This window comes from Solanum pennellii, chromosome 6, assembly GCF_001406875.1.
Source record: "Solanum pennellii chromosome 6, SPENNV200".
Taxonomy (NCBI): domain Eukaryota; kingdom Viridiplantae; phylum Streptophyta; class Magnoliopsida; order Solanales; family Solanaceae; genus Solanum; species Solanum pennellii.
This window is the reverse complement of record NC_028642.1, coordinates 44697827-44717894: the sequence shown is the minus strand read 5'-3', so window position 1 is coordinate 44717894 and position 20068 is coordinate 44697827. Positions and strand designations below refer to the sequence as shown.

Below are 20068 nucleotides of genomic sequence, written 5' to 3'. Positions count from 1 at the left end.
AGTATATGACATAACATACAAACAATGAATGCATGTCTTATACAAATGTGTTTGTAGTGTTGTGTTTTCTCAAAACAATGCCCTAAATACGAGGTTTTGACTTCGCTCTACACTAGCTGACTAAGAGTAGGCTTTGAAAAGAGACCTGTTTAGCCGAGTTGGACAACTACGGGGTGAAGTATAATAAATGACGTTGGATGACCACAAGTCAACTATTCGTTTATCACTTCAAAAAAGAATTCAAAGGTGTTTTTCTGAAGAACAGTCATGGAAAGCCACGTAACCGCCTTTGTCCTAATGCATTCTATTTGTCATTTGGCAAAAATTATGTCATGACAATACACAACAAATAATGAGTACAATATGCAAATAATGAACAAAATATACAAGGTATAATGAATAACACAATGAAAAAATAGTCTCCTCAATTTTAAAAAATAAACTCATAATGGTTAGATTCTCTATATCCCTAGTGAAGTCGTCATTCTATTGACATCCTTTGAATAGGAGCAACGTCGCGGTGACTCAATTAAAAAATAGTTATTAATTTTAAAGAATTAAAAAAGGATAAAAAGGAAAAGAAAAAAAACATTAAAGGGAGTCGCCACCGAATTTTTAGGAAAACTAGAAAATCGATTAATAAAATAACTTATAAGAAAGTCTACGAAACCAAGTGATTCTAGATAAGGGTTCAAGTTAATTTTAAAGGAAGGGGTTAGGTGTCCTTCGAAATCCACAAATGTGGTTCCCGACTAAGTTCATATTTTCAAATTCAGGAGGAGACAAAATAATATACAAGTATGATAACACAAGTGATATAGACAAGTAATAATATAAAACAAACATATAGAAAACGGCCTAAAATTTGCCTAACATTGATATATACAAGATAATGAATGAGAAATATAATTCGAACTTAATTTCAATAGCTTCAGTGGAAAGCAACTCCGTGTACCTGTAAAGACACTTGGTAAATGTGTTAGTAATAGATAAATATGATAAAAAAGAATAAACCAAATAATAACTTAAAAATAAAAATATGTCATATGAACATGAGAAATCTTGGAAATCGACGATAATTTTTTTATCGATCAATTTTAACTAAAACATGAACACAAAAATAATCTCAAAGGCATAAACAAGGGAACGACAACTATATCATTAAATCCTAACTAAAACATGTTTCATGCAATTAAAGTTGCAACACCAACATCTATTAAGTAATAATATAAACATTACTTATGTATAACTTCACAAAATGGAGAATTAAACGTTAATCATTTATCCAACAAAAAAAATAATAATAAAGAGTAAGCAAAATAGTAGCTCAAAACTAAAGAAGTATAAAGAAAGTGGATAAAGAAAAATAAATAATATCGAAAACAACAACAACATTTGAATATTATATCGAAATTTTATAATATTTAATGATTATTGCGGTGTCAATTCTTTGCTAATATTTCCTTTTTCTTTTTGAGTTTTTCGTTAGGTCATTACTCACTTTGTTTATTTTTTAATATCGATGTTGAATAGCATGTAATGGTAATTTTTATGGGTTAACATAGTGTTTAAAATAAGATTTAATGAGCAATTGACGTGATAACAAATAAGGGGAAGAAAGAACGTAACGAGTAAATTAGATGCGAAATATTATTCTTACAATTTTTTCAGTCGAGATGTGATTTTAAACATGTGAAGTTCATTTACAATTTCAGTATCCCGATATGACTTTCGTATCTTTTAAGTAGGTGTCCAGACATAAATTTGAAAAAGTAAATAATGTTATTTGTTTTTTATTATGACGAGGCATATTCAATTCTAAAAGATAATCATTTTTTCTTCTGGTTATTTTTATATTGTTTCACCTTATTTTGATGATTTATTTTATTTTTTTGATATCATTTATTGATATATAAAAGAAGTTGTGAATCTATGTAAAATATTATTTATTTCAATTTAATTTTTAAAATATTAATATATTGTGTGAAGCGCGATTTACTAGTTTAAATAATATTTAAATTTAATTAGGAGAAAATGAACCAGATAGATGTCACATAAGGAGATTTAATAAATAAAGAATAAATATAGTCTCAAAAGTTAAACGGTAAAAATAAATATATAAAAAAAATATAACAAAAGATAAATACCATCCTATCTTTAAAAAAAATTAGAAGCAAATGTAACCCTTTGCTGTTTAAATTATAATTACATCAATAGTAAAATTAAATTTCAAAATATGCACATACAAAGAAGAATAAATACATAATATTTTTAATATTCTATATTCTATTTAGGTTCTTCCAAGTGTTCAATTGCCTCTCAGCATTAACATTTTACATCGCCTTCATCGGATCTCGTTGCCTTCTTTTTATGTATGTATCTTCCTTCATCTTTTGCTCACTGGTTTTGGTTCTTCGTTTAATCTTTGCGTATTGCTCGAATTTCTTTTTCTTTTTTCTGTATATGTTTTCATATTTGAAGGAACTGAATTTGGGGTTTTTTGGTTCTTGGGAGGATTTGTAATTTTGAGTTGGGCCTTAGTGGCGCTCTATCCATGTAATTGATTCTATATTCTAAAAAGTGAGGCTGTTGGAGATGAAAGGAGGAATTAACTAATGAACATGTGTTTATAAACATTTGAAGTTCTCAGTGCCCTTAGCTTTAACTTTATTGTTCCACTCTTTGCCTGTTTTATGTTTGTTCAAATTAATATACATACATACATGTCTTTAGACATCAGTGTGTGTGGAGAATTAAAATTTACATATATACATGGAATCACCGGCATATAAATTAGATTTGTTGGTATGATATTGAAGTTGTTAATAGAATTGTCTTAATTCACTACTTTATGACTGCTTTTTCTTAGATATTGGTACCAGCTGGACGGACAATACTCATGTCCTTATATTTTTTATTGTTCAAAAGACTATACTATTGATTTTATAATTGCCTTACACTTTTAGTAAGTTTAGAAAAGACTAGTGCTTAAAATATGACAAGAAGGAGCTGTTGTTGAAATAGCTGGAAGTGTTAATTCTTATCATATTTGTGCATAGTTAAACTGGATGAATTAAGTTCTTTTGTATTGTAAAAAATGTAATTGTGAGCTCGTCATGTTGTTGAATAGTCATGATAATTACCAAGTATCATATTATTTCAACATTGACCATTATTATGGAATATCAGGTTGTATGTTCCTTATCCTACTAACAATGGCATGATTCTTATTAAGAAATATCAAATTTTCTCAAATGGGTCTTGCTAGAGTCCAGATGCCAGTGAAATTTCAGCAATTTGTTTCAATCCACAAACACCCCGCCCTGTAATATCTGTTAGCATCCGCCGCAGCCCACATAGAAAGCTCACTCACCAGTCACCTCCCATAGTACCGGACCCGCCCTGTTGTCATCACTATAGCAGATGCTGACTAGCTTGAGACTGCTGCTTAATTGTTGTTGGTCATTCTTTTCTTGTGATTATACAGTGTTACGAATTTGTACCACTTGCATAGTAACTTATAGTGCTGTCAAATGGACAGGTTTGACTGAATTTTTTGGGGAGTAGAATTTTAGTGGGTGAGCTGATAAATAAGTTGACCCCACCAAAGGTTACGTTGTGCTTAAATGGTTTGGGTTAAAATGGACTAAACCATGGGTCATAACCCATCCCGTCCAATTCTTACCATGTTTTGATTCTTCTTGTTTATTTTCTTCTAAATTTTTAATCACTTAGTAATTTATTTTCTTCATTATGATTTCATATAACATTTCTCTACCTCCTAAGGTAGCGCGGAGGTCTATGAACATTCTATCCTCCCCAAATTCCACTTGTGGCTAGGGATGACACTTGGGGTAGGGTGGGGTGCGGCAAGCTTTGAGCCACTAAGATATTGATCCTGCCTGTTCTGCCCCTTTTACTATGTCTTGAAAATTTCCCTTGTCCCGCCCCACCTTATTTTTCCCAGCCACATTTAGTCTGTTTTAATTTTTTTTTTCTCTTTACTTGTCATTTTGTAATATTCAATTTAATTTCTTTAATAGCCTTTGATATCTTTTTAATTGATTCATCTGGATTGTTAATTTTGAATGATTGTTGTAATATAATTTATCTGAAATATTTTGCCCGATTAATTCAAACTTGAAGAACATCTAGTATACAAACACCTTAAGGTTCCTAATTAGCATAAACAGTTAGTTTTATGTTAGTATGTAAAAGTTTTCATGTCAATTTAACAATTTCTTTCACTCTTTACTATTTGAAGTTTAGTTTCTTTTTTTTTTTTGCTTTTCCACCCAATGTTTGGTAGTTGCATTGGAGCCCGAAAAATCCAGATTCGTGCATTGCAGTGTTCATTTATGAGAGTGGCAGTCCTAGTCGAATTTTTTTCCATATCCATGGCCCAAACGGTTATTAGTAAAGCATTTATTTTTACACACACTTGCATAACATTTAAAAGTAGTAAACAAATTAACTAAGAACAAAATTAGTCATTACTAATGAAACATAATTCAAGTATTTTACTAGGTACAATAATTTTAAAGAGTTGTTCCATTGACAAAGTACAGAATTGTGGAGCATGACTTGTAATTTTTTTTAAATATTTTTTGGCTCTCACTTAGTTATTTTGGGGTATATGTATGGATAGTGGTTTTGAAAATTAAGAACTCATAATACTTCATTGTGCCATCGCTGAACTTTCTTAGCTTATGATATTACTAACCTACTTAAGGAATCAGAAATCTGTTCCTTATCTATCCTGCCCTGCCCTAAATCCATCAAAAAATAATCAAAACATGTTTTTCCCCGCCGTGCCCCATTTATATCTTCCACTTCTCTGCCCCGTTAAGAGTTTGTCCTGCCTTGTTTAGTTGTCCTCCCGACTTGTGGGACTACACTGAGTATTTGTTGACTTCGACTTCATATAACATTATAAAATAAGTCGTTTTAAAGCAGTTCAAATAAAGTTTCTCATGAGACAATTTGACTTGCATATAAGCCAATGTTTAGATAAGCTGAATTAGACGAGTCATGATGGTCTAAGTTAATAAATATGCGGTACGTACATCTCCCAAGCTTCGAAGGGTTGTGCCAGTGATGGTTTCATGGGCTAATTTTGCCACTCCTAGTAATCTGTTTGCCTTGCTCAATTTTACTACATGATTACTGATAAAGTTATGTTTCCTGGTTTGTTAATTCATCAAATGAAGCAGTGTTTGTTGTTTATATATTATGAATGAATCTACTGTCTTTGAGTAACTGAAACCCTTTCATTGGATGGAATCAGTAATGGCTCTCTCATTAGAAGACTTCCTTGTTCGTGCCCGAGTACTAAAGCTGTACCGACATGCTCTGAGAATCTCAAGGAGAGCACCTCCTCATGCTAAAGGTGAGGCATATACTTGGTCGAGTGAGCCTATTTCCTGTTGTTTAGTTCGTGGTGAATCTACTACTGTACTTTGTTAAGTTAAACTAATTGAGATAACAAGGATGTTTGACACATTTTGTTATTTTGTGCTTTCTGCTCTTTGGGTTCTTCCTGTGTGTGAGTTGTTATTGCAATCATATAGTTTGATCAACTCATTTGCCAATGCGTTAAAAGTTTACACTTTTGGTTGACTGAGCCATTGAACTTGTGTATAAAGTCGAAAAGAGGAAGCCTGCAGTGTCTGCTAAATCTAGCCACTAATAAGTTACTACGGAACTAGAGAGAATTTCATGATGAGAGTCCATCAATGAAACACTGAGATGTAACTATATGTCACTACTTGTGAAATACTACTTGGTAAATGGGCTTCCCGAGAAATTGTTCGTATCCTTTTGTCATTGCAACCCTGGCCTTTGCTAATCTATATTAAGAACTCAACAGTCAGTTCTTAATATGTCAAAAAAAGAAATGTTAGTACATTATTGCGTCAAAAATTTGTATAGATAACAGTTTTGCAGAGATGTTGAAATGAAGAGTGAATCAAAATGTTGTTTCTATCCATATCCGTCATACTTCTCTAATTATCAGCCATAGAGTATTTTATTTTGTTCTTTATCCCATGAATTTTTTCTTTTACTACTTTCTAATGGTTCAGGCTTTCTGAAAATTGTTCTAGGTGTAAGGCTTTTTCTCTTTTCAAATATGTTGTTTATTTAGTGTTCAATGACTTCAATTGGACCCTTTCCGTTTGCAGCTGATTTGAGGCAGATTATAAGACAAGAGATGGAGAATAATAGGAATTGCAATGACAAGCAGAGAATTCGGTTCTTGATTAGTGATGGAATTGAAAGAGTGAAACGTTTAGATGAGACGCTTGATATGCAAGGCCATTGATTTAACTGTAATGTGTATATGGTATGCCTTACATCTTGCAACATCAACCCTGTTGTGACCTATCGGATTAATCAGAGACGTGCTGCAAACATAGGTGGTTCATGCGCTTTAGCTATCTCTGCTTGGTTTATGCCCTGTTGTCGCCTCAGAAGTTATTGTTTTTTTCCAACTTACCTCCAATTAAGCCAGGATCTTCACTGATCCTCGTGTAAACATATGATTTTGAAGATCTCCCTTGATCCTCTTGTAAAGATACTGAGATTGTACTGCTCCTAGTCTCCAACAGCTAGTAGAACTAGAAAACAATTCTAAGATATGCAAGTCTCAAGGTTCAGAGCTATTTAAATTTCTTGTGTCCGTAGTGTTTGTGGAGGATTGTGTTCATTCTCAATAATCAAGCTTATCATGTTTCAATTTTTATACTAGTAAGCTACATGGTTAGGACTCTTCAAAACTGTCGAGGGGTGTGTGTTGGATTCACCAAAGGAGAACCCAACACAGGTGTGGCACCAACATAGCTAGTAAGGATTTTCGAGCTGCAATTTTTCTAGCAATTTTCGTTCTAACAAATGCAAATTGGTATACTCAAGTTGGAAAACTCATAGGTGTAGATGATTTTTGCATTCAGAACTGTGTATTTAATTAGATGCTACATCTGAGGCTCAGCTCCCATTTTAAAGCTTTACTGGGTGTGGGATTAGTTGCTTTTTAGGTGTTTGCTTTTATTGTTATTAATGGTAATGTTCAAAATTTTCCCCAAATATATATTTAGCATAAGGTTCCATAAGAAATAACCTAATGCTATATTCCATAAGCTCAAAGTTAAAATGGAGTTTACTTCTATAGTGGGAAGCAAATCCCAGACCTTCCACTTTTCTTAGTTGTTGCAAAACCACTTCACAAATTGGCTGATGACTCAGTCTTAAATATGATAATCAATTCACTAGAAGGTTTTTATGGGGTTGGGGGATTCACCCACTCCAATTGCTTATACTTCAAACTCAATTTACGACTGATAATTATTCTTGATTTTAATTCTCCATTGATAATCTTCCTTTTTTTTTTTCAGATTCAAGTCGATTGATCAGTACTTTTGCTGGACAAATTAAGATTGATATTAGTGAAGTTATTTTGAATACAAAATTGGATCAATAGAAAATCTATCCGGATTTAATTTGTTCTAGATACAACAATTGGAAGTTTTATTTCAAATTCAATTTATTTGGAATACAACAATTGAAAGTTTTATTTTGAATTCAATTTGTTTTTGATACAAAAATTGAAAGATAGAAAAGGACATGAATTTTTATGTAGGAAGTTTCAAATACGCAGTTGCCTAGACTATGATTTAGATAATGTGATACAAATTGTATATTAAACATAATACACTTTAGAATACAATTAAGTTTCGATATACATTTTTACTTTGAATGTAGTCTATTTGCATCGTGAATGATTGAATGGTTTTGAATTTGAAAGTTGCATAGAATACAATTTAAATGGCGTGATACAAATTATATATTTAACATAATACACTTTAAAATACAATTAAGCTACGAAATATAGTTTTATTCTGAATGTAATTTGTTTGAGATGCAAGCATTGAATGATACAAAGAATTACAAAGACATTTTTAGAAAGGGTGACTATATTTGAATATAGAATCGAGGAATACAAAAAATAAACCAAATCATAAAAATTAGATTCCTAAAAATCCATTAAAATTGCAAAAGAGAGAAGAGGTAGAACAAGTCCGTTAATATGTTTCTAAATATGAACAGTTTTTGTTATAAATGATCCTCCATTAATAAAATATTTATTTGTAATAAATTTAAGTAATTTTTTTATGATATAATAATTAATTTATTTTTAAAAAAACAAAAAAAAGAAGGAAAAAACTAAATGCAAAGGTGTATTCAATGTCCTATTTACTCTTGAGTATTGATAAAAAATATCAAGTCATCAAGAGATGTTCTTCCTCAAGATCAACTTGATATGTCAAAGTGATGCCCATCATTTTTGGTGATCAAATACATTACAAAGAGGCCTAAATCATCTCTGTTCAAGAAATACATTACTAACTATTTCATTTGTCTATTTTAATTTGTCATGTTACGCTTTTCGAAAGTTAATTCGACCATTTTTTAAAGTTAAAGTAGATTACATTGATTCGATATTTTAAACAAAAAAATTTAGATATTCAAAAACTGCCATTATTTTTGGTGATCAAATATATTACAAAGAGGCATAAATCATCTCTGTTCAAGAAATACGTTACTAGCTATTTCATCTATCTATTTTATTTGTCATGTTGCGCTTTTCGAAAGTTAATTTGACTAGTTTTTAAAGTTAAGCTAGATTACATTGATTCGATATTTTAAACAAAAAAATTTAGATATTTAAAAGCTATATGAAAAGTGCTATACATTGCAATTTTTTGCATATCAATATGATGAAAAAATATATCGTAAAATGATAGTTAAAATTTTTAAAATTTGACTCTAAAAATGAAATATATGACAATTAATAGTGAAAAGAGAAAGTATACTCGAATTAAGAAGAAAATTTATGAAAGAAAAATTTAAAGCACACATATGTTGCTAAACAAAATTACTTTTATTTATTTATTTATTAATTTGGTTATTCACTTATTAATCATATACAAATGAAAAAATGTTTCATTCAAAAGAGAGAAAGAAACAATAATTCATTCAAAATGGAATATAATTAAAACGATTGACATTGTAGAACTTTTTATCACCAAATTTACCAAGAATAAAACTTCAAGATTCATCATTTCAGTCTAGAACAAAGAGACAGTGACATTTTAATCTTAACGAAAATTGTCATAGACACTTATATAAATAAAATCACTAACATAAATATTCTCGTCTTAAACATTTTTGCTCTCATAAATAAATTCTGATGAAAACTTATGTTATTTTAAATTATTTATACTAATAATATATTATATATGTATAATAACAAACATATGTATATAATTTATCAGTTCAATTCAATCATTTCTTTAATTCTTTTTGAAAAAATAAAAACTAAATCAAATACTACCAATTTTTAAAATTTTAAAGTCAAATTAAATTCAAATAAAATCATTTTTTTTATCTAAACGGTGAACGGGAAGTTAGGCAGTTGGAGTGAGCATTAAACGTAAGGACAAAAATGCGTAAAAGTAGGTGGGCTACGTTGGTAATAGAATATAGGAGAAGGGGTAGTAGCATTTACCTTCTCCATTTCTCTACCTTGTTCGTCAAAATCCAAATCCTCCAGGAGGGGTCGGAAAAATAATGGCTGGCAGGTCTATGTGGCGCGCCACAACCAAGCTGTTAGTGGCCACCACCACCCTTGGTGGTGGAGCAGCGGCGGCCACAATTGCCAGCTCCGACGACCCAGCCATGGCCCTTAAGCTTTGCACAAATGTCCCTCTCCGTCTCTATCGCGATTCCGTCACTGCTGCCACCATTGCCTTCGGTATGCTAACCTGAGAATCTATCCTTTTTAATGTTTTTCCCCTGCTTGTAGCCATGGCTAGAAAAGTACAACTTTATTTATATTAATCGATTCTGGATCTTTATATTTTTCTCTCTATAATTGTAACTTAGTTTAGACATGTGGTCTTTTGAAAATTCGAACCCCTGTTAGTTTATGAATGGTGCTTGATCAGTTGATGTAATGTTTAAGAACATGGGACTCTTAGTTTCACTTTTATCCAATTTTGGTATGATCTTGTTGAGCTAATTATTTTTGTGGGGCTAAAGTGCTTTGTCCCTTGCAACATTGGCCTAGTCATGGACAATAATTTATTGAGTCTTGCATATTGAAAGTCAGAAATTCTGTCAAACTGAATCAAAACGAATGGTGATTATATAAATGAGCTTGTTGAGGACATGACCTTAGGAGAGTTTGGAGGTCACAGATTTGGGTAGAGGGTTAGTTGGTAGTTGAAGATTCTCTCGTTTTCTGCAGGATATGCTTGATAGTCGTACTTGGACCTTATTTCTTACCTGTTGTATTAGCATTTCATAGTTTCTTGTTCTTAAATTTCAGTTATCACTTGTGCTTTTTGTTCTTTGGTTATCACATTAATTTGTTGTCATTACTGTTTTTTTGTTGTATGTTGTTGTACTGCTCTCCATTTCACACTATTTTGTTGTTGTTAATGCTCTCATTTTTGCATTCCTTTTCAAACTGCTTGGAAATGCTTTACTTTAAGCTGAGGGTCTATCTATTCAATTCAAAATGCTCACCTATTGAATCAAGCTAATAGGGCCAAAATCACAATGCTCGCTTAAAACTTATTCTACTTATTAAAAGCAGTACAGAACATTTGAGGTGTTGTTCTTATTTCTGTGTTGTGCCATTACTGAGTAATGTTAGGGAAATTTTTGTGTTCCTAATACTGCCCCTTTATGTGATAATATAGGATTTTTTAAAATGAGAAGTGCTTTTTAATATACTAAGAGATGATCCAATTGTGACTTGTTGTTAGATTATGAATATTCACTCTGGGGACTGCCAGAAGGTAGTGCAGAGAGAGCAAAAGCCAAACATGAAGTTCACATGAGGGGTGCACGCAGGCTAGAAGAACTTTGTTTCAGAAATGGTGGAATTTATATTAAGCTTGGTCAACATTTAGGACAGCTGGTTTGCAACTTCTCTCCTTAGGTTATTGTATAGATAATTGTGTCATATTTATATTTGTTCAAGGCACAAGGAGACTCTCGCTTCTACAAGTAACTGCCCAATACTTTGGGCTTATCCAACTTGACCTTTGTTTTTTCTCAGGAGTACTTAGTACCTGAAGAGTATGTCCGTATTATGAGGGAATCAATGTTAAATAGATGTCCTCATTCTTCTTATGATCAAGTGCATGAAGTTGTGAAGAAAGAGCTTGGAGGTGCACCTGATGAAGTATGTCTTAATTTATTGGATTCTCCTCAAAAGCAATGATTTGGTTTAACATAAAGTCAATTTGATGAATATATGGCTTATATATCCTTGGACTTAGTTGCATTGTTGCGCGATCAACTGAATTAGAACTTTTGTCTACAGATCTTTGATGAATTTGATCCGATACCAATAGCAAGTGCTTCTCTTGCTCAAGTCCACGTTGCTCGAATGCGTGATGGGCAAAAAGTTGCTGTCAAGGTCCTAAATGTTGATATTGTTATAAATTGGTAGTGGAGAATTTTCCAAAACTTATAGCACTCTTATTTTGCTAATTGCAGGTTCAGCACACACATATGACAGATACTGCTGCAGCAGATTATGCAACTGTGGAGTTGATAGTGAACACATTGCATCGATTTTTTCCTTCCTTTGATTACAGGTTAGAAATATTCTCCTTTTCACCAAGTTCGATAAACTTCTAAAAAGTTATTCCAGAGAGAGTATTTCTTTTGTAACTTGAAATTCTAGAAACAGTGAGGGATGGTTCAAAACTCGGTGGATAATGTTCCCTATTGTTACTTTTCCCCAAGAGAGTATTATGAACTTAGCATCATGTACATCAATCACTCGATAGCAATCTACTACTCAATCCCAAATTAGTTGTGGTCTGTCATCTGAATCCTTTCATATGTATTCTACTTTATTAGGTCCATCTCACCAATATTTTTTAAAAAAGGTAGTGTTTTCGTCTCAAACTTTTCTCTATATGGACATGCAGGTCTCTCTTTAGAATAAAGTCCCTTGACAAATACTTGACCTAATGTAACTGTAACAACAACAACTAGTCACTCTTTATTTGCAATACGGATCCTTTGTTCTGTTATGTTGTATGGTTTGCTAAGTCCGCATCATTTTGAGAGGCTTAAGGTCTGTTAGAAGATGTTTTCTTTATGTGATTTTAGATTCACTGTGTCCCTTCTAACGCCTTCAACTACGTAGTATATGGTTTTCAGATGTCTTCTCTCATTTAATCTTTGATGCATGCTAGTTCCACCCTCTATAAGATGTAATCTAGTTGTACATTCATCCTAACCTGTGCATTTATGTGACGTTTATCTTGTTAATACGTTACAGCCTCATAGGCCTAACATTCGCACCTCAAAACAACATTTTTGGCCTTAATACTGATTTGTTGACCTGCCTTTCACTTAGTTAGGTGTCTGTATATCGCATTACATTTCCATATCACATTACTGCTGTCGCTCTTATTTCACTTGTTACATTGTCATATCATGCCATGAATTGTCTACATATAGGCACCACAGTCCCATTATATCTCATTTCATCTTCATTCGTCTTAAGGAGCTAAATTCACCAAATATATTATGCCTTTCAGCTCCTCCATTTCAACTTATCTTTAGTTCTGTATTACTACTTTATATCATGTCATTTTCTTGAAAATTCAAACATAGATTCAATATTGTCTTTATTTAGGTACCATAATCCTAGTAAGACTCACTTCATGTTCATCTTCCTATAGGGTCTAAGTTTATCATTACGTATTTTTTCCTATGAATACTTTTACTTTTTACTAGGGGTGTCAATTGTCAAATGGGGGGGTTGGGTTGAAATTGGAGATATTAAAATGGGTTGAAATAGAATTCGGGTTGAGTCATGACCGATCCAAGTTTACTTAGGGCTTAAAATCGAGTTGAGTCGTGACCTACCCAATTTGACCCGCTTAATTTTAACATATATTTAACTTTTAGAACCAAATTTCAACTTAAGAAGATAAAAAAAAAGGTTACAAATGGACAAATAAATTTTTCCCTTCTTAATGTGCATGTCATTGTTGTCATGCCTCGAGCTACCCACGAGACGCGGACACGGGACCTAGGACCACAAGTGATCCCAAGCTAACCCTGCTTGCATGATCATGAACATACTAAAGATAATAAACTGATACGGAAGTTAAACCATAATTAAAATGAAAATATGGGGAATACCCGTATACTATAACTGAGATATTTGAAAAGCTGATGAGTTTAATATAAAGAAAATCTTAACTTAATACTAAGCTGAAACTAGCTATGTCTGAAATAAGTCTCTAACTGACTAGAAATGTTGGGACAAGCCCCAGCTAAGTCTAGAAAAAGTGAAACTAAAAGACTGAAAGGAACTCATGAATCTTGTCCTCGGAGAATGAGGATTCACCACTGATTCTGCTGAACTGGAGATCAAGAATCGATCTAAGCGTGACCTGGATGCTGAAAACCTGAACCTACATCACGAGAAGATGTAGCACACGTATGCGTTAGTTCTCGGAAGGTACTGAGCATGTAGGATAGAATAAAGCTGAAATAAAACATAACTGAACAAGCACAAAAGCAACTATAATATTCTGAACATGATGTACTGAATTTTGAGCTAACTGGATGCAATGACCAAATTTATGACATGCTGAGACTGAATACTAACTGGACTGTAAATATGGTCAATGCAATAGAGTCTGACTGAACTGTGGGAGTTACTAATAACTGATAATAAAACCACATGAGCTAAATGTGGAGTTCAATGTATACGCCCTATCGAGAGGACCCAATATACCCTGCCAGAGGTATAAAGGCATGTTGACATGATCACTAAACTGATGCCCACAGAGGGGACTTACAACCTACTTGGCTAGTAGTTCTGGGAGTATTTGGGTACGCTAAACCCTAGTCTAACTCAGTATTATGCTACTCCCAATGAATTAAGTGATTAACATATTGTGATTGAATTTATGTAACACTGGATAGCTCAAAACTGAACATGCAAACTGAGAATGCAACAATTAATCTAATAATAATGCATTAATAACTGAGTCATGTATAACTGAAGTACCGAAATATCTGACCTAGCATGTGTAGTTCAACAATTAAAGAAATAGATAGCTAGGTTCTGAAATTCATGCGATAGCCTGAGTAATAACATGGTAATCTGATTTGGAACATATAACTAACTTATTCATGATATTCTGTTGAAGTTCTAGAAACCCTAGGTCTAATCATGATATGAGAATCAAAAATCTGATTGAAAACTAGGGACCCAATGGGTGAAAGGAACCCACTAGTGAAATCCCACATACCTGGTGATGAAATCCACGGAGAAATCTTTGAATTTCAGGGCTGCAACCGATGGAACCTTGATGCGTTCTTGAATTAGGGTTCTTGACCTTTTTCTCCTTTCTTGCTTCTAATTTTCTAAGTTTTAATTAATGATTTGACTTAGGTAAGTTTTAATTATGTTTCGAGGCTTAAACTGAATTAAACCTCATAATTTAGGGTCTAAACGACGTAGCTTAGGGGTTAAACGAAATAGGAAAAGACCCCTAAATTAACTGCGTTGGAGTGATCGACGGACCTGGTCCACGGACCGTGGTCCTAAATACGGTCCGTAGGTCCTGGCCGTCGTCTTGGACCAAGATTCGACGGACCTGGTCCATGGAGCGTTGTCCTATCTACTGTTCGTCCTGTTCCTTCGTCGTTTGGTTTAGAGAGTGGGTTTATGGACCATGATCAACGGACCGTGGTCCCACCTACGGTCCGTCTTGTTCCTTCGTCGTTTGGTTCAGAGAATGGGTTTATGGACCATGATCGACGGACTTGGTCCACGGACCGTGGTCCTACCTACGATCCGTATGTCCTGGCTGTCGTTTGGGATCTTTGAGTTTTCTGTGGACCAAGATCGACGGACCGTGGTCTTCACTACGATCCATTAGATGGCACCTGCAGTTCTGGAAAATCTGAATTTTGGTCTATCTAGGGTATGGGTTGTTACAATTGTCTTCCACGGGCTACAGACTATATATGTTAGCTTCCAAGTCTAGGTCCACCAAATTGTCAGTTGCATATTACTTTTCTGTTTTTCCACTCTAGTTTCTCAATTCACATGATCACATCGAGGATATGCAACGAGCCAATGTTCCAATACCAATCTGAATTTGAGTCATTTGTGTGTGTGTGCATGTGTGTATTGTGTAAACCAATATCTACCATCTTCTGTAGAAATACAATACTGTGACATTTTTCCTTTAATTGTATATAGAAATATAGTATATTGCATTTATCAGATTTGTGCTTCAAAGTAAAAACTAAACCTTTAATTCTAAATGGGTTCAAGAATACTCATGATGCAATGTCTAGTTCCTATTTTAATTTACTCTGGTCTAGCTTTGGTTTCTGATCCAACCTTTTGAAGAATGCAGGTGGTTGATTGCTGAAGTTCGTGAAAGTATACCTAAGGTAGCTACTGAAACTCAGTCAGATTGTCCTAGTATCAATTTTTGACTGCTCTCCATTTCACTTATCCATGATGGGTGCTCAATTCTGTGAGCACTCCATGTTTCTACGACAGACTTTTTATTAAGTTTCCAACTTTTCTTGTGTCTTCTAGCTCCTTTGATCTCGATGTCGTCTAAACTTGCATCTTGAGAAAGCATTGAGAACCCTTGTCCCCATGTGCTGGAATTTTTTTGTTTCTTGAACATTTTGGTGCGGTCATTAATACCTATATACATATGATTGTTCCTTTTCAAAGTCATATATTTGTGGGAGACTTTTATATTTTTGTACAGATTGTACACGGGATTTCCCTTCTCCTGTACATACGGAGAAATTATTCTCCTAGCTGGTTCCTGTTTCAGTGTTTAAAATTTCTCCACATTGAAAAGAAAATTTTCTTTGGTAGGTCCCCCTTAAAGTAAATTAGAGACACTTGAATAGAGTTTTGAAAACTTTTTTTGGAAAAAGTTTGTGGATGCAGCGGATGTGTTTTGATATCTATAGCTTCCTTGAAGATTTGTGATTTTTTTGTCCGCGAGAGTCTTTTAAAAGGATTTTCGAGGGAACTGTCAAAGCATAACTACTTATTTTTCATAAGCAAAAGATAACTCTCTCAAATCACAAATAAATTATACAAAACAGTTTGTTAGAGCTTTTTGCAAAATAAGCTTCTGAAAACTTATTCAATGTACTTCTCTAATATATGTCCTAAAAACTTTAACTATCAGTTGAAATGCTTAGAGTTTTAACATTCTGAAAGTAGGCATAATCCTTGAATTACCAGATGCATGACAATCTTATGCAAAACATATTAGTAGTTAATAACGATTACAATTTTGTAAGCGGAGAATGCGAGTCAATTTTGTCTGCAAATATGGTTTTTTTAAATATCACTGTGTTTCTTTAAGAGATTACAGATTAAATTAATCGAAATTGTATTTCACTTATTCCCTGAAAGTTGTCAGAGAACATCCATTTTCATGTTTTAATGTTATAAATATATGAGATTTCATTCTCATCTTATGAGGTCTTGAACTTTCATAGACCAAGCCGATGCTGTACTTTTCTTTCTACCACCTGCTTGCACAAAAGTTAATCTAGCATGTATTCATGGAATAGTTTACCATTCATAGATGCAAGGAAAGCATGCAACATGTAGAATATGTTGTGATGGTATATGAACATAGGACACTTCTTTAGTCTGTTTGGTGATTGCAGATGATATCTACAAGTGGCAGAAACCATCTTGTTTTCTGCAGCTAATTTCTCTTAAGCTTGCTCTTTTAATTTTCTTCTACTTATAGTCAATAATCTGCTTTATACATTATTAAGAAATGTTCAAGATTTGTTTCCACTTTCAAGGTACTGCTGTTCATTAATTTCTGTATTTTGGGGGCATTATTTTCTTTTATTGTGATATTTATGCTTGTCATACATTTTATTTTCACGATTGACATGACAAAATTTGATAAGTTATATGATGTCTATCAGGAACTAGATTTCTTGGTTGAGGCCAAAAACAGCGTAAAATGTATGGATAACTTTCGGAAGCTGTCTCCTCATATTGCAGACTACGTTTATGCACCAAAGGTGTATTGGAATTTAAGCACTTCAAAGCTGTTAACCATGGAATATATGGAGGCTGCACAAGTAAATGACCTGAAGAGCATCCAAAGGCTTGGAATTCAGCCAAGTGATGTTGTAAAGTTGGTAAGTTGTTTACTTCAACATTAAGACATCATGTGCTAAGTTGCTCGGACTCTTCACTTTTGGTGCCGAATCTGTGTCGACACGACATGGGTGTGGGTGTGGGTTCCGTGTACGATTTAGTCAACAGATTTTGGGTACTTTTACCATAATTGATGGGGGAAACCTGGATAATATTTTAATGATTTCGGTTATCAATGCAAAAGCAAAGGTGAAATTGAAGAAAATGGAATACCTTTTCTATAGAAATTCCTATGTCACTCCTTTCCCTTTAATCTCCTTCCCGGATTCTCCTCGAATTCTCCATATAATATCTCCTAATTTAGGATTTATACCTCTATTCTTAGATATTTTAATCATTTTTAGGCGAATACCCGCACCCGTATTCATACATGGATCCATGTCGCGTAATCTTAAAAATTAGACCATGAAAAATCCGACCTCTAGATTTACACCCGTATCGTACAACCGCACCCGAGTCCGAGCAACTTAGATTATGTGATAATGACAAGCTTTCATAGTATCCTTGGTTAAGGAGGTTTATAGCTTTCATTTTTGGTATATGCAATATGGATATTGGTCATGTTTTTTTGAATGCTTAATGTCCCAAGGTTATAGCCCACCTTATCAGCAGGGGCGGAACCAAGTGGGGGCAAGGGGGTTCATTGGGAAAAAATAACACTGTATATAGAAGGTTAAAATTATCTTTGTGTATATATATAGTAGATGTTGATCCTAGAGTGTGTTTACTTCTTCAAATTCTGAAACCCCCTTGTGAAATCCTGGCTCCACCACTACTTATCTATTCCAATGTTCAAATAGGTGAGTTAGAGAATGAGTGAGTTTAGCTTCAACAGGTACCTGTGTATTGACTTTGTCACTCATTTAGGCTATCATGCTATTTCACATTGTAGCCTTACTGGGGTATTTCATGACTTGAGTCAAGGACCATGCTGGTTAATCATTACTCAACATTGAACATTCCATTTGATTTCTGTTGTTTTTGCATAGATGTCCATGTCATGACATTCTTTCAAAAAATGTGAATCAATAGGTGTTAGTTTCTGTGATATAGTTTTATACTTCTCAATTGAAGTGATAATTAAATGATCATTATACCACTTATGTAGGTTAGTGAGACTTTTGCGCAAATGATGTTCAAACATGGTTTTGTGCATTGTGATCCACATGCTGCAAACCTTCTAGTCCGCCCTTCGCCTTCTGGTCGTAGGAGCATATTTGGTAATTCTTTCATCTCTATCGTGTTAATGTTTTTTGTTTCTTGATGGAGTTGGATGGTAAAACTTGCTGTCTATTCAAGGAATTTCAAGTTAAATTTCGATATTGCTGAAAGTTGACTTTTCTTTTTGCTTTAGTGGAAAATCTGTAATTCAATTATCCCATGTTGAAACTTGAAATATCTTATATGTATCATGAGGCAAATTGCTCGCAGTTGTTGGTTTATATCAGTTACACCACCAACCATACCTCAGGTAAATAATTTTCTGTTTTCTGTGTCTGCCTGCATATAGGTTAGGGAGTTGAAACTATGTCAATTTGATGCACGTGAGCCATCTTGAAGGATGGAAATAAGGTGGGCATGGATGGGTGTACTGTAGGGGGGGCCTATCTCCACCCACCGGTCACCACTGCTTATTGCAGATATTTCACCTAATGAAAATACAATTCTTATAGGTCAAGATATAGTTTGAATGAGAAGCTAAATATGGTTCCATTTGGATTTGGTTGTGGGATTTGTTTAGAAAGAATTGATCTTGGATTTGGTTTCCAGAAACAATTGTGTGTGTTTGGATTTAGTATAAAAACGATTTGGATTTGAAAAACGTTTGTATTTAGGTTTGTGTCATAAAACTTTTGAAAAATTATTACTGGAGATGTTGGTTAAAATTCATGAGAAATATCATCTGAACATTTTCATGTGCAACCAACTTAGGCAAAAAGCAGAAGAGAATCTTTTTGTTGACCATATGAATTGAATAGAAGGGGAGGGGAGGGGAAAGGGACTGCCTGGCCATAAAGTCTGGACAATCAGTAGGAAAAATTAGCAAAAGAGCACTTAATAAATGTAGGGAGCTACATGGAAAAAAAGACTTTTTTTTTTCATTTGGGGGTGGGTGGATCAAATTTCTGGAAATAAATAACCATACCCAAAGTCAGTTGTTGAGCGGATGCCCAAAACCTGAGCAATCCTAATACCAAAGTGGGTTGGTCAAGCCCCAAAAATGGTTGTGTTTGTTCAAAAGCCTTTTGAATAACTTGGAGGTAAGTTAAATGTCACGACCCAAAATGAGCCGCGAGTGGCACCCACATTTATCCTCTTATGTGAGCGAACCAACCAATCTAAACCCCAACATAATGCGGAAGACTCAAAATCTTATTAATAAAACCAATAAATAAACATTCTAAAATTTATCAACTATTATCACCAAAATCTGGAAGTCATCACCACAAGAACATCTATCCTCAAATTACTAAATCTAAGAGTATCTAAGAAGCTAAAATAAATGAACGGCTAGTCCATGCCAGAACTTCAAGGCATCAAGACGTGAATGAGAGAAAATCCAGTCCGAGCCAGGGACAATAGCTCACCCTGAAATCTGACGTGATGAAGACTGGCTAGAGTTGAGGACGAGTTGAAGACGATGGCACGTTTGCTGCACTCCAGAAATAACAAAGAAAAACAAATACAAGTAGGGGTCAGTACAAAACACAAGTACTGAGTAGGTATCATCGGCCAACTCAAAATAGAAAGCAATATATATCGAATAATACATAAAACCAACCAAAT

The 20068-nt window shown here is 33.8% G+C and overlaps 2 protein-coding genes across 2 annotated transcripts in view; both read left to right on the top strand.

Annotated features, from left to right (window-relative positions):
- Window positions 1–2263: 2263 nt before the first annotated feature.
- Window positions 2264–6742, top strand: LOC107021626. The gene is made up of 3 exons (XM_015222321.2): window positions 2264–2372; window positions 5288–5389; window positions 6183–6742. Exons 2-3 carry the CDS (start codon window positions 5290–5292, stop codon window positions 6320–6322), a joined length of 240 nt encoding a protein of 79 aa, XP_015077807.1. The 5' UTR covers window positions 2264–2372; window positions 5288–5289; the 3' UTR covers window positions 6323–6742.
- A 2803-nt stretch (window positions 6743–9545) lies between these two features.
- The window catches only part of LOC107023891 (putative ABC1 protein At2g40090), a 15323-nt gene continuing 4800 nt past the window's right edge, over window positions 9546–20068 (top strand). Inside the window, exons 1-8 of the mRNA XM_015224728.1 lie at window positions 9546–9811; window positions 10830–10984; window positions 11126–11251; window positions 11393–11488; window positions 11569–11669; window positions 15477–15513; window positions 17044–17262; window positions 18390–18501. Of these exons, the coding sequence (XP_015080214.1) occupies window positions 9628–9811; window positions 10830–10984; window positions 11126–11251; window positions 11393–11488; window positions 11569–11669; window positions 15477–15513; window positions 17044–17262; window positions 18390–18501 (1030 nt within the window). The 5' untranslated portion in view covers window positions 9546–9627. The remainder of the gene's footprint in view (window positions 9812–10829; window positions 10985–11125; window positions 11252–11392; window positions 11489–11568; window positions 11670–15476; window positions 15514–17043; window positions 17263–18389; window positions 18502–20068) is intronic.